Source organism: Eublepharis macularius, chromosome 15, assembly GCF_028583425.1.
Source record: "Eublepharis macularius isolate TG4126 chromosome 15, MPM_Emac_v1.0, whole genome shotgun sequence".
Classification (NCBI taxonomy): Eukaryota; Metazoa; Chordata; class Lepidosauria; order Squamata; family Eublepharidae; genus Eublepharis; species Eublepharis macularius.
The window spans coordinates 53,461,153-53,476,415 of NC_072804.1; the positions used below are offsets into that span (position 1 = coordinate 53,461,153).

At 47.2% G+C, this 15,263-nt stretch overlaps 1 protein-coding gene across 1 annotated transcript in view; it reads left to right on the forward strand.

Moving 5' to 3' along the window:
* The first annotated feature begins 10,916 nt into the window (after positions 1–10,916).
* Positions 10,917–15,263, forward strand: part of AXL (AXL receptor tyrosine kinase) — a 60,102-nt gene continuing 55,755 nt past the window's right edge. The window contains 1 exon segment of the mRNA XM_054999499.1: positions 10,917–11,737. Within this exon segment, the coding sequence (XP_054855474.1) occupies positions 11,665–11,737 (73 nt within the window). The 5' untranslated portion in view covers positions 10,917–11,664.

Consider the following 15,263-nt stretch of genomic DNA (forward strand, 5'->3'; position numbering starts at 1 on the left):
ACGTTCCTGCTGAAAAAAAGCCCTGGTGGTCATGTCTCAGGAATGCACTTTGAAACAGCTCCTCCCTGCGCTGTTCAGTGCACTTGGGCCAAGCTGTGTCTCTTGGAAGCGCGCATAGTGGGAGCCCTGCTGTATGCGTGGCCCAGTGCAGACATTACAGCATCACTCTTTAACAGCATCAAGGAGAAAGGGAGCATGCACGCTCTTTCACTTGCCTGTGAATCTCCCGTCCCTGGAAACAGAGCTGATGGGGTTGGCTTGGCTGAGCCTCTCCCCCTGTTTCTAATCCCAGAATGCTGCAACCTGCCTCGGCTTTGTAGATCAAACAAAGGTGTCTCTCATTTTCTGAAGTTACGTAATTCTGATGGCTTTGAGTGGCAAGCAAGAAGCTGCAAAGCCGGTCGTCCTAGAAATCTTGCCTGTTGGCAAGCCTGCTTGGGCCACATCTGGAGCGCAAACACATTTCCTGAGGTATCTCCAAGCCCACTGCAAGAATGATACGCCTTAAGAAAGGGAAACGAACATCTGCCAAGATGCTCAGATTGTAGAGATTTTGCCAAACTACCGATGTCTGAGTGATCACAGGCAGTCTTGGGCACCTCGTTGCCTATGTAAATTGTTGGTTCCTGAGGATGGAGTGGCGCTTTGGTGCAAAGAACCTTCCCCTGTTTCCAGAGGTTCATGCATCGGGAAAGTTTCTTGCATGGAGGGGAGCTGAAATGGATGAATAATCTTGGTTGGGGGCCAGTTCTCTGCTGTGTTGATTTTCTCCACAGCATGCACTCCTGAGCTTTGTCTGCTGTCACTTATAAACTCTCAGCTGGGTACTATGTGGCTTCTTGGTGTTCATGCGCTTGCACCAAAGCTCCTGTACAGTAAAGACAGGTTGCATTTGCTGTTTCCCAGTTCCTCCCTCCTGCCAACCTTTCAGAAATCTGATCCCCAGGTCTGGGGTGAAAGTGGAGGCTGACAGCTGGCACTCTTTCAGCATGGCCCAACATTTTTCAAAAAGATATCCCGAATCCTCCCCAAGAGTAAAATGGACAGTGAAAACAGATTGTCTCTAGGAAGGAGGGACTGTTCATAAGGCACTGAGTGTGAGAGAGAAGGGGAACTTTCAAGGGCATTACTGTAAGAAGAAAACGGGATATATGACCGTGTCAAAATACAGGAAAACCAGGAGGTTCAAACTTAGCCCAAGGCTAACCCTGTTTTTTTGGACAGGTTTGTTTCAGATCCCTGGGCGAGCTCCGTTGTTGCACAAAATGGGGACAGGGTGTGGTCTCAGCTGGCCTGCAGGCTCTGAGTTTCATGCAACTGTTGCTGAGGAAAACATCTGGAACCAGATGGCAACAGCTGGGCACTTAGCCACCCGCCGGGTTGGAAAGGGCATTTTCCTCTGCGGAAACAAATGAAGAGGCAGGCCGAGGGGGAAAGCAGGCTTGCCTGCAGGTTGGCAGCTACACATCTGGCCCATAACAGCCCCGGATAACCCTGGCTCTGGGGCACAAGTGGTTACCGTCCTCTACTGCTGTTGCATGACCTTCAGGAGGCCCCACAGTGCCGGGAGGATGACGCTTGTTTTCTTGACAGAATTTGGCGATTCAGCATGAGGTCTGGGAAGGGTGGAGAGTCTCTGTGGACAGCTGTGCAGTTGATAGGATTACCCAATGGAAGAGGAAGGGGGGGGAGCGTCTCCAGCCGTAATAGCTGTATAAGAAAAGGAGATTTCACCAGCTTCTGTGATAACCTGTACCTTGCCCGATCTCATCTTCTGCATTAGTGGCCAGGCGCAAATGGCCTCGTGGCTAAGTGTTATCTTTTCGCACAAGGCCGTGACAGTCTCTCTTTTGTTGTGGTGGTGAGTTTGAACCTTAGCAAGTTTCTCGTCCTTTGGCCTGTGAACAAGAAAAACACCGCACAAGTCTGTTTTGTATTTCTGAAGCTAGCAAATAGATCAGTTAGGAGCTGGTTAAAAAAGGACAGAAAGCTGGTTAGAACTGGCTGCCGGGTAAAGCAGATTTCAACACTTTCTTAATAAACCCATTAAGATGCGCTGTGTCATTGGTGTACTATGTGACAGTCCCCTTCTGTGGAGGTTGCCCATGGTCTTTTTGCAGAATGCCACACCCCGGGCCTTTCTCTCGGTCTGTCTCCTTGTCTTTGTTTGGATCGGGACTTATCCCTGGGACTGGCCTAGGACAAGCAATCAGTTAAGACCAGGGCTTTTCTTCTGGGAAAAGAGGTGGTGGAACTCAGTGGGTTGCCAGCACAGGACCACACAATGACATCACTTTGGGTCATCTGGAACCAGGCAGGAGTTTTTTAAAGTTTAAATTGCCCTCGGCGAAAATGGTCACATGGCTGGTGGCCCCGCCCCCTGATCTCCAGACAGAGGGGAGTTGAGATTGCCCTCTGTGCCGTTCAGCGGCGCGGAGGGCAATCTAAACTCCCCTCTGTCTGGAGATCAGGGGGCGGGGCCACCGGCCATGTGACCATTTTCAAGCGGTGCCGGAACTCCATTCCACCGCGTTCCTGCTGAAAAAAAGCCCTGGTTAAGACAGTGTCTCTCTCCTGAAACGCTGGGCCAAAAATCACCACTGCGCGCACACAACGTTCTGAGACGAAGGGAGAACATTCCCTGATCAGAGTGACGCTTCCGAGCCGGCTCCAGCTTATTTATTTTTTTAATAGAAATGTCAAAATTTAAGCCTAGGTATTACAGAATCCCATTTGCTGCAATCTGCCATTTCTCAGTTCTAAAAGGAGGCGGTGACAAAGCAGAACTGCTGGTTCCCAACTCTTAAAGGATCCTGGCAATCCGCTAAGGATGATTAAAATAGCATTTGCCAATCTCCTCGTCCTTGGCTCCAGAAAGGAAAGTTAATTCCGAGTTGTCATGGGTTGCAAGAAGGGGGGGGGGACCCAAAAATGATCCTTGTGGTCCCTTGAAGTCTAAAGATTAATGAGGCTGAAGCCTTTTTTGTCAGGTATTGAAGAGAAGGGGGGTGGGAATGGAGAAAGCAGTCAATTTTTGAGCTGGTGTAAGATTTGCCACAATACTAGAATGTCAACCACCAGGGGGTGCTCTGATAACCATAGAAATCACATCAGCACTTGAGAATGAAGAAATCAAAGCAACGGCTGTTATTTTTCAGTCCTTACAGGAGCCACAACGGCCCTGTGGCCTGCATTTTATCCTACATTATCCCCATTTTGAGCATCTCCTGTGATGCTCAGTCTAACCTACCTTGCCTGGACGTTGTAAGGATAAAACGGAGAGGGAGAGAGCCATGTTCTACCTTGCTGGGATGTTGTAAGGATAAAACGGAGAAGGAGAGAGCCACGTTCATTGCCCTTGGAGCATCTTGTATAAATGGAATACCTACGCTTCTGTATGCTGGATAAGAGTCTGTATTGAGAAAGGCTTGTGGGTTCATTCCATTATGAATCTGGCTGGGATCTCGCAGCTGAGAATCCAGGGTTGAGGATGCGGAGATGATGTGCACTGTTTAGTCCTGCCTGTACCAACGGAGCTGAAGCTGACCCATTTCCATCCTCCAAATATTTTTTTTCTGCAACTATATATCGTACTTAAGTGACATCCTCCAGTTTGCAGGATCTGAGCAAGTCTGTTAATGATAGGATGTTTTGGAGGTCTTTCATTCATTGGGTCGCCATAGGTCAGCAGTGACTTGACAGCACATAACACACACTATATATCTGGGAGGTCTGGTCCCCCAGGTATTCATAAACCCCCTACCATGTCTGCAGATGGCCTAGTTTGACTTGCCCTCCTGATAGGGCTTGACCATCAAATTTACGGCAAGGAGGAGTGGAAATACGGCCTGAATCCATTCATTCCTCAAGCCATCTTCCAGTTTCTCTAAAGAGCTGAAGCCCAGAAAGTGTTCCCTCTGCACCCTCCTTTGGTTTTTCCTCCCCTGACACAGAAAGGCCACGGGCAGGGCAGGATGTCTTCTTATCTTTGCTGCCTCAAGGAAACTTCTCTGTCCTTGGCCGAAGAACCGTCTCCATATCTGCTCTGCTTGCACTCCCACCGCTCAAATGTGCTTGCTTGTTTCTGATGTGTTGGCCTTTCTAAACCAGGGGAAAGGTCTGACATCCCTTCTCAACCAGCCAGGGATCCTCCCAACACTTGCTTGATTTTAACGGGAAGAGTTGGGGGCACTGGCGACCAAGAGCGGGAGCATTGGCGACCAAGAACAGGAGTTTTAGTTCTCTATTCTTTTATTATTTTATTTATTTAACGAGAGTGCTTCCCTGCCTCACAAACTAAAGGTTCCTGCAGTAGTTTTGTTGCCTGTCAGACATGGATTGCCCTTGAGTTTACCAGGAAGGTTCCAAGTGGGCAGCTGCCCTGGGTGGCTACTAGGTGCCAGTGGCTAGCTGGCAATTTTCAGCAATGCTACCTCTCTGGTCCAAGCTATGTATCCTCTGTGGCCCCTTGGCTTGACTTGTTTTAACATTCTAGTCTGCACCTCTCCTGTAACTAAGCCTAAGTACAAGTAAGGAAATGAAAGCAAATCTTTCTTCTCTTTACTCCCGCCTCCCCCTCCCAAATTTGAGACTGTAAACTCCTTGGGGCAGAGACCTGCTAAGTGCTCTAATGTGTTGTATAAGTCAATCAATAATAATAGCCAGGGCTTTTTTTCTGGGAAAAGAGGTGGTGGAAGTCAGTGGGTTGCCCTTGGAGAAAATGGTCACATGGCTGGTGGCCCCGCCCCCTGATCTCCAGACAGAGGGGAGTTGAGATTGCCCTCCGCGCCAAGAGGCGCGGAGGGCAATCTCAACTCCCCTCTGTCTGGAGATCGGGGCGGGGCCACCAGCCATGTGACCATTTTCAAGAGGTTCTGGAACTCCATTCCACCACGTTCCCGCTGAAAAAAAGCCCTGATAATAGCCCTTTTGCTCTCAGTGATCCCTTTTTCTAGAAGGAGTGAAGCACAGCCAACCATGGTCCCCCAGGACAAGTCAGGAATGTGCAACTTCTGAGCTGGAGAGAAGCGCACGAGGGGTTTTGTTTTGCAAGGCTTTGCCCAGTAAACAGGATTTATTCCTGGTTCAAGCCCACTTGACTATCCTCATGGGACAGCTGGAATGTGAAATATGGGGTCTGCTGCTTCGGAAGTCTCTTTTTCCCCCCATCCAGTGTGAATGAGAAGAAGATAGGGGGAAGGGGAGCGAGAAGGAAGCCAAACCCAGCCTCTGGGATTAAAATGAAAGAAGACTCCTATGGCTCCTTTAAGGTTAACACAGTTTTAACCACAGGAGCTTCTACACCTGATCTGCCTAGTTTGGCATCCTCCAGGTAGAAGTGAGCCATGTTAAGCTGTTGCAAGTCAAAACAGGCAAGGAAGGAGTCTTGTGGATCATAAAATACTGACACGTTTTTATCCCTGCCTGTGCGCTCTTGAGCTAGAACGCACTTCGTCAGGTGTGTGAGGTGCATTCTCATTTGGCAGGTATGGAGATTTGGGGGTGGAGCCTGGAGAGGACGGGGTTTGCAGAGAGCAGTGACCTCAGTAGTGTATAATACCATAGAGTTCACCCATACGAAGTTTCCATTTTCTCGAGAGGAACTGATCCCTATGACCTGGAGATCAGTTGTAATTCTGAGAGATCTCCAGCCACCTCTTGGAGGAGTCCTAGTTCTCCTAATTCTGGAGAAAAAAGCAGAAGAGCCAAAAGGCTGTGGGTGTCAGGAATAAAGGGTGTGATATTAAAAGTAGTTTTTTTAAAAAAAGGAGTTACCCTTATATGCAGTTTCCTTGATTACATTTGGATTTTACATAATTACATCACACCCTGAACTTCCATTTCATGGCCTCTTGACCCTGCTGCTGTTTGCACTTTTCATAATCTTGTTGTTACACATATATAAAGTGTGGATATAACTGTGGAGCCACCTCATGCAGCTGAGGAAGCAGACACTAGCCTACAAAAGTTTACACTTGCGTAAAAATGTGTCAGTCTTTGTGGTGCCACAAAACTCTTGCTTTTTGTTTGTTTGTTTGTTTGTTTGACCTTAGCATTTTATCTGTTCTCTCCTTGTCGTCTTCTGCCTTGATTAGCTTTGTCTCAAGTGCTGCCAGGTTAGTTATTTTGCTACCTGTGCAGTACTTTTACATAGCACTGAAATGTGAGGATCAAATGAAGAAGGGACAGCTGTGTACACTGAGCAGTTTGAAAAATGGGATAAAAGAGGAAGGCAAGAAGATAAGATCGTCCTGGAAAGAGCAAATATCACATTTTTCAAGCGAGAAAAGAAAGACATTTGAGATAAGCTTTGCAAGAGTTCAGCTGCAGGCAAAATTGTTTTCTATAATGGAAGTTCCCAAGACTCAAGCACCCTGTCTGTGAGTTGCCGCTGGTGATTCTGCATGGAGGGGAAATTACGCTGCCCGTGCAAAGGAATATTTTGAATGTCCTTCGCACAGGCTAGTTTTTCAACTTGGAGTTTTACCCTAATTGATCTCTAGTTGAGGGTATGCATTCTGAGCGAAGTGGGAGAAAAAATGGCAGAGATCTATGGCATCTCTTTTGTTTTAAGTAATATGAAATGTCTTTTATCCTGGCCTGGATAGCCCAGGTGAACCAGATCTCAGAAGCTAAGCAGGGTTGGCCTTGGTTAGTAATTGGATGGGAGCCCTCCAATGAAGACGAGGGTTGCAGAGGCAGGCGATGGCAAACTACCTCTCTTTGACTCTTGCCATGAAAACCCCAGCAGGGGTTGCCGTCAGTCAGCTATGACTTGATGGCTGTTTCCACCGCCATGAAATGTCTTTGGATTTAAGACTCTGATCTGAATGGAAGTATTAACGTTGTTTTGTCAGCTTCACTTTCAGCATAGATCAAGAAGTGGGCACAGCAAGGCAGTACGAACACTGTGGCATTTTTTAACAACTTCAGATTTTCATCCTACTGTTCCTGCTCCCATTTTGCCGGTACGGGAACTGAGGCAAAGATTATGGAAAAGACAACCTGGTTGCCAATCAACATCTTTTTGTTTTCCAGCCGCCTCTGCCCCAATGCCCTCAACAACTGTGTGACAGCCATAAATTATGTGGCCGAATCTACATTTCCAGGCCAGGAAGTTTTAACTTGTAAAGCAGTTTGCTGTACATGGTGATCCTGCTATTATCTAGATCCAGAGGAGTTGACCGTGTTAGTCTGTAGTAGCAAAATCAAAAAGAGTCCAGTAGCACCTTTAAGACTAACCTCCTCCCTCTCCCCTCCTAATTGCATCTCCTCTCTCCTCCCCTCCTCCCCCCTCCTCTTCTATATTTGACCAGTTTCTGTACCATGCATCTGACGTAGAGAACTTGATTCTCGAAAGCTTATGCTACAATAAAATTGGTTAGTCTTAAAGGTGCTACTGGACTCTTTTTGATTTTGCTATTATCTAGGATCTTTCACAGTTGAGTTTTTGCAAGCTGCTGTGGGGACAGGAAGGTGCTTGAGAATCCCCCCTCCGTGAATCACGTGTTGGAGGAACGGTGGGAGAGTCTGTTGTGCTATCCTCATACTTATGTGCAGTCCGAATTGTTACACGCCCAGGAGGAAGTGAGGAGTGATACTCACGAAACGGGTTAATGTTATTTGCCTGCAAGTCCCCGTCGGCGTTTGCTTCTATATATGCTTTGACTCCATGGACTGTTAATGTTTCTTTGGCACAAGCTCCCACCTACCGATTCTTCTTTGACATTTTTGGCATTTGCACTTTAATTGATAAGATTTGTTCCGGACAGTGACATTTTGCACAATTATATACTTGCTACTTACCTGTATCTATGTACTTGAAGTTGATTCTGTATAAATTGGCTTACAACTATGTATGTATTTATAGCACTTTTGCACTTTGTATTATGAGTAATTAGATTACACTCAATTTTTGACTATATCGTAGCCCTGGTTTGTTGTTCCTGCTAATTTGTACTAGGGTTGCCCTTGTTAGTTTTGTGTTAGTCTGTAGTAGCAAAATCAAAAAGAGTCCAGTAGCACCTTTAAGACTAACCTCCTCCCTCTCCCCCCCTAATTGCATCTTCTCTCTCCTCCCCTCCCCTCCCTCCTCTTCTATATTTGACCAGTTTCTGTACCATGCATCTGACGAAGAAAACTTGATTCTCGAAAGCTTATGCTACAATAAAATTGGTTAGTCTTAAAGGTGCTACTGGACTCTTTTTGATTTTGCTATTATCTAGGATCTTTCGCAGTTGAGTTTTTGCAAGCTGCTGTGGGGACAGGAAGGTGCTTGAGAATTCCACCCTCTCCAACCCATATAAAGTCCCATTACCACAAGCCAGTTCTTGGATAGAGCTGTTTTCTGTTAATACGATTGGTTTCCCGACTACCCTTCATGATGGGTAATGGTTAACTAACTCCAGCAATCTCGAGCTCGAGTAAATAGACATGGCAGGGACCACCAAACACACAAACAATGGGGTGTTTGAAAGTCCTTTTTCTCGTGTATTTTATTTATTTTTACAAAGTTGGGAAAGGGAGAGTTGGCTGCCCAGCGAGAAGAGAGACGTGGATACCCTCAGGGGCTGGGCTTGCAGGCAGAACTTGGGGCCCATATGCTCAGCAGGGAGGGGGGCACATAGATGTTTGAAGTATGTGTTGGCATCTGAAGGGGCTCTCCCGGGACCATTCAGCGCAGAGTCTAAAATTACCTAACTGTGCCAGAGAAGAGACAATTGGGGCGGGGGAGTGTAGCCAATGGAGAGGGCGTGAAGTGTTGCCCAGGCGGGTTGTGGAGGATGAACTGTCCACTCTTCTGTGCTGCCGCAGCGGAAAAAGCCACATTCGAGCCTGAATGGTGAAGGCCCTGCAGGCTGCAGAGAAAAAACGGCCAGGACTCACCATGTCCTTATATAGATAGTTCAGTGCGGCTGCATTTGGAACCCGGAGTACAGTTCTGCTTGCTGTATCTTGAAAAGGATATTGTCGCTCCAGGGAAAGTTGCCGAAATGCAGAAAATAGTGATGGTTGCAACACCCTGAAAGACTTCAGGAGGTCTGGGGCTTTTTTAGTTTGGAGAACCATCGACTAAGGGGGGAACGTGATAGAGGATTATAACATTATACATGGGATGGAGGGAGAGAGAGGATACAGAGAACGTTTCCCTCCCTCTCCCGTAATATTAGAGTCTGCAGGAACCCCATTAAACTCACAGGCAGTAAATTATGGACAGGCAAAAGGAAGTGCCACCTCATCCGGAGACGAATGGTCTTGTGGAATTCACTGCCACATGATGCAGCTGCAGCTGCTAGGCTAGTTGGCTTTAAAAGGGGCTTAAACAAATCCACGGAGGATAAATCCATCAATGTTTTTGAGCCATAGCTAAGTGGAGCCACCATATTCAGGGGCAGTATAACCCTCTGATATCTGTGATGGAGGGAGCCACATTTTGGGGGGAGGTTTAACCTCTGAGCCCCTGTATGTGGGCTTTTGGGGGCATCTGTCTACTCACTGTGGGAAGGGGATGCTGGAATAGATGGACCTTTGGACCTGATCCAGCACATGTGCTCTTGTTATTTTTTTTGCAGAGGAGAGAAAAGCCCCTGGATTCCATTTCCATGTGCTGGACAAGAGTTATAGCTAGTAGGTGTGGTTGAAAACCTTGCTGAGCAAAAGTGGTAAGGAGCAAGGTCCTTTCCCCCATCCCCTTTTCTCGATCTTAATAAAATATTAATAATAGCTGCTATGCAGCTCGCTCAAGCTTGTGGCTGCTTTGATTAATAACATCTTCGGCATGTGTTTTTATTATCATATTTAATATCTCTTAAGGATTCTTGGGGTGGAACTAACTCAGTTTCAGTTTTATGGACAAGATACAGGGTTTGTTTTTTTCCTTCCTTCTCTGGTCTGCTAACTTTCGCCACCTCTTTTGTCGTGATTTGTTTGTATTATAAATCTAATTATTTTTAAAAAACTGCTGAGTTAATGCCCCACTCTTCAGCTTTGTACTGTGCCAGCTATTGTATTCGGAGTGAGATTTAATGAATGGTTTTTACTGTTCAGAGGATTTTATTATGAATATTTGTAAAACCACCTCGAACCCAGCAAAGGTGATACCAAAATGTCTTAAATTTAAAAAAAAATATGAAGGTGTAAAGTGCTTTTAGGCTGGGATTAAGAATATGAGGTCATTGGGGATGAGGGAATCATCCCCCACCTCTTAAAAGCAAAGGTTTCTCAAAGCATTTATTTATTTACTTCGTTAAAACCCTGCCTTTCTTACCAACGGGGCCCCAGGTCAGCTCACTCTGTACTTTATTCCCCTGTCCTCTTTTTTATTCTTACAACAACCATGTGAGGTGCATTAGGCTGAGAGTGTATGATTGGCCCAAGGTCACCCAGCAAGCATCAGTGGCAGAATTGGGATTCGAACCCAGGTCTCTCAGATTCTAGTCTGACACTCAAATGGCTACGCTATCTCATTGGTCCTTAAGTTGCCACCGAGCTCAAATCCTGCTGTTCTGCTGCAGACCAACACGGCTACCCATCTGAAGCTGTGCTGCAATGGCTCTCGTTATTGTTTAAATCATTCCAAAAGCTCTCTGTGGAATCTTGCAGCAGATTTTTTCCCCTCTCGGGGGGCTGTTTCCTCCTCTGCCACAGATTGCTGTGTGGACTTGACCAAGTCTCTTTGCCGTCGCTGCCAGAAGAAGTCAGCAAGTCAGCACTCTCCTTTTTCAAGTTGCTGCCTTCATGATTCCATCCTTTCTCCAGAGCGCCTGCAGTCTGCCTGCTTTGGTTTTTTGGCAGGGGTGTGCATTCATGTGCGTGTAACTTTAAGAAAAGTTTTTCGGTCTTCTGTGCCTCTCCTCCCATTAACCCTCCTCTGGCTGGCTGGAATTTTCACACCCTTCCTTGGTCCTCGCTCTTCTTCTCTTTCCCCCACTCCACCCCGCTGCTAATCTCAGGCCTCCTTCCTCATAGCAAACACTTTCTGAACAGTGTGTAGGAGTGGGTGAGTCAGGGACAGAGAGAAAGAGAGGGGACTTTTCTCCTACTCTCTCTCTTTCTCTCTCTCTTGCTTTTCTCTTGCTTTGTGGAGAAGTCAGCATTTTGGAAACCGAGAGCGCTTCCAGAGAAGTTGAGTGCAAGGAAGTTCTTATGATATAGAGATCTAGCTATTTGTCTAAGCTTGTTTTGGAAGGCAGAGCAAAGAGAGAGGAGGGACGGATCAGGTGCAGCTTTTGAAAGAGTGGGAAGAAAACATAGCAACGCGCTGGGAGTGACAAGCGGCTGCCAAGCCCAACTTGGAAGTTCGAGGCAAGGAGCCTTTTATTATCACCTTGGCTCCTTTGCAAATTTCCCTGTTTTTCTTCTTCTTCAGTTGTTCTACGGGCAAGTTTCGAGCTGGGAAATTATTCTGAATTTCCACCAGGCTTCTTGGCCGGTGAGATTTCTTTTCCTCCCCTTCTCCTTTGGATCCATCATTGAAGCGTTCTCTGGGGTGCTGACTTCACCGGGCGTTTCGTCACTTGTTTTCTGCGACAGATTCTCGTCTTTCGGATTTTTAACTTCGCAACAAAGTTGGAAGTCCGATCGCTGGAGAGAGAAAACGTCCCTGCCCCAGCCCTCCTCCAATGAAACATTAGACTGCCTCGGGAGCTGAGATTCGGTGGGAAAATGGGTCACTTTGGCCTCTCTTTTCTCTCCTGCCTACTGGTTTGGTGGATGGGCAACCTCAGTAACCAGGAAGGTAAGAGCTAAGAGGCAGTATTGAGTAGTGGTTAGAGCACTGAATTTCATGCTTAGCATCTTTAGAACGCTTGCAATGTTCAAAGTCTTCTGCATATGTAATCTTCTGGTAGTTCTTACAACCAGCCTGTAAGGTCAGTATTATTATCCCCAGATTAGGGGGAAATGGCTTGCCTTAAGAATTCATGGCAGAGGTGACCTTCAAAGCAGGGACTTCCCAGTTCTTGGCTCGCTCTCTTAGCCATAACACTATACCTGTTGACTGAGAGGCCTCTGGCAAGTTGTCCTTTCTCAGTAGGACCCTACCTCACAGGGTTGTTGTCATGATAAAATGGGATCAATTCCCCTTTGGGGCCACAATGGTCACTAGGGCAGGGCTGTTGTGAGGTTAAATTGGGGCGGGGGCACAGCTTTAGGCTGTTTCTGCCTTGGGCAGGGGGTTGGACTAGATGGTCTATAAAACCGCTTCTGGCTCTGTGATTCTATGAGTCTCTCTACACAACATATCTTACGGGGGGATGCTCAAGTGACTTGCTTTCTGTGTGGACTTATATTCAAGTGTACTCTGTCTCCCTAGCTGTGCGTGTGTATCCACAATGGGAGAACAAGTGTCAGGTCTTTCACTTGAGCGTTCCTGTTTAAGATGTCTTGTGCAGAGAGTCTTGTATCCTCACCACCACCTCTGCACTCCTGGTTGGAAAAGAGGAATATTCCACTTAAACATAATTGTATCCTGCTTTTGTTTGAAGAAGAGTCAGGTGGCGCCTATGCTCTCTTGTCCTCCCAACAACCCTGCGAGGTAGATTGGGCTGGGAGGCAGACTGGTCCTAGGCTACTCTGTGTAGCTGAGCAGAGTATCTGCCCCGTAGTGACTTCAGTCTAAGCTTGATACCATTACCCACGGCTGTGGGCTGCTTCTTAAGGCAGGGTGTGCAAACTTGATGGGATTTCAGCAAGAAGCGCCGTCTGCTTTCATCCCCGAGTCTGGGGGCCTGGCAGGGGCTGATGAGTCATTTGTCCAAGCTGGGCCGCCTCGGAGAGGCTTCCGTCTTCAGGAATTTCTGCTCTCCAGGTGATCCCAGCTGGGCCACATCAGTCACCACTGGGAAACCTCAGCCTCCCTCTGGCCACCTCTGAGAGTAGAGGGAGAAACTGGACTCCTTTTGACTTGGGATTTAAGGATTGTTGTGAGAGCTGGGAAGGAACAATTGACGCTGGTTGCCTGGTGGAACCCAATGCGGCTCAGATTGTGTGAATTGGCAGTTCTGGAGCCAGTGCCAACCCCTGGCCCGCCTGCCCTTTTCAAACCTTGCTTTGATGGTGCCAGCCACAAAATCTCTATGAAAAAGAAAAGGTCTCTGCCCCAAAGACTTCACAATCTGAATGTTAATCCGGGGGGGGGGTTATAGTGTGTCGGGAGTAAAAGATGTGAATGTCATTATTTGTACTTAACAGTTCGAGATGGGAATTTCCAAAGAGTAGCTGTGTTAGTCTGTCATAGCAAAGTAAAACAGACATCAAGTGGCTTCTTTAAGAATAGCCAAACGTACTCCATAATGAGTTGGGGATGAGGACGAATGGGTTACTCTGAAATCTTCAGGGAAAAGCAGAGTTCTCAAGAAGGGTTTGAAGAAAAACAAGAGAACTGACCTCTCAGATATTTTGGGTGTGTATCCTGGGCGAGTGCATGTTTTAAAAGGTCTCCGGTTGCCGAATGGAGCATATTTAGGGTACATCTTCAAGATCAGGGACCAGTTCTATCATTTTTCATCATTAGCTTTTGTGGCATACTGTCAGGGTTCACAGACATTCTCACTACGGTCTTTACAACAGCCCTGTAAGGAAGACCAAAAGGATTATTCCCATACTGGAGACTAGGGCCGTTTCCAAATGGCTTACCTGCACCCGCAACGTTGCGCCACGTTGCGGGGAAAACGTGAAATATCGCATTTTCTCGCGTGAGTTTTGCGCGACGTCGCGCAAGAAAACGCAATATTTCGTGTTTTCCCCGCAACGTGGTGCGACGTTGAGGGTGCAGGTAAGCCATCTGGAAACGGCCCAGGCCGGGGGTCAGGAGTGAGAGAAAGCGGCTTGACCAAAGCCATCCGTTGAGTTTGTGGCAGAGCCGGGGACCTCTCTGATCACAGCCTACTTCTCTAAACAATAATGCGATATTGACTCTCTCGAGTGCTGAGTGGTAGATTTCCTTTCATATTTGGGTGAGGCTGGGATTCTAACCCATGCTGGGGATGTTCAGTACCGGAAGAACAGTGATAGAGATTTGAGATTAATCCCAATGGGAAAGGCAGGGCCTTGCGTTTCGGGCATTTGCACGCATATTCCGCTGCCGTCTGCAAGTAGAGTGCCCAGAAGCTAAGGCGACGGGTTTTGAGATTTTTCTCTTCCGCTGCACAGAACTTTGTACTTTGCAATTCACCTGGAGTAGCTACTCCCTTCCAGCCTACGTTACAACCTCTGCTCCACCCAGAAGAATGCTTTCGGACTGTGGGGGAGGAAGCACGGAGGACGTCTCTGGCCCTCTTTAGCTGCCCTAATAGTATGAAAAATTGGTTCAGGGGTTAAGGAGTTGGTGCAAAGTGATCTTGAGTAGGCACCCTCTCTGTGATCCTAACAAAGGGGCTCAGTCTTTGGAAATGTTTGCTAGGAAATGGGTTGGTTCCGCTGGTTCGAGGGAGAGCCAGCGGTTAAGCGCTTCAGAAGTAGATTTTAAGGAAGTGCAAAACTGCTGTGGAAGCGGAACGTGATTGCTTTTGCAGGTGAAGGCTGACTGTCCTTTGCTGAGATCCAGTTCGTTCATGCAAGAAGCCCAGCGGTCAGCCTGCCTGCCGCCTACCCGGGGAGCATGCCAGAGTTTCCCACTCCCTCGCTTTTGCACAATCCTGGGTGGAAAGAGATTATGTGGACTGGAATAAAGGTGGAGGAAGAAGGAAGGCAGGCTGCCCCAGTTCTGAAGGTGCTAATGTAGGCCAGGGTTGGACAAAGCACAATTCCTAAAAACTGATTTATTTATTTTTAAAGAATGGAGAGAGGGTGTTAAGGAGGGTTGGGCTTCTGCTGTTTTTAAGAGCCACATAGCATGCAAACACGTGCATACAGAGTGCTTATGGAATTCATTGCCACAAGACAGAGTGATGGAACTGCTACTTTAGAAGTTTGTTTTGTTTTGTTTTTGGTGGAAAGCTCTGTTGTCAGTTGTGCTCAGTGGAACCTAGGGTTGCCAGCTCCAAGCTGGGAAAACCCTGGAGATTTGGGGGGTGAAACTTGGAGAAGGCAGGGTCTGGGGAGGGAAAGGACCTCAGCATGATATAAAATACAATTGCATTGTGTTTTATTGTAATTTATTGTATTTTATGATGATGTGAGCCGCCCTGAGCCCATTCGCGGGGAGGGTGGGATATAAATCAAATAAATAAATTCCATAGAATCCACCCTCCAAAACAGCCATTTTCTCCAGGTGAACTGATCTCTGTGGCCTGGAGATCAGTTGTATTTCCAGGAGATCTCCA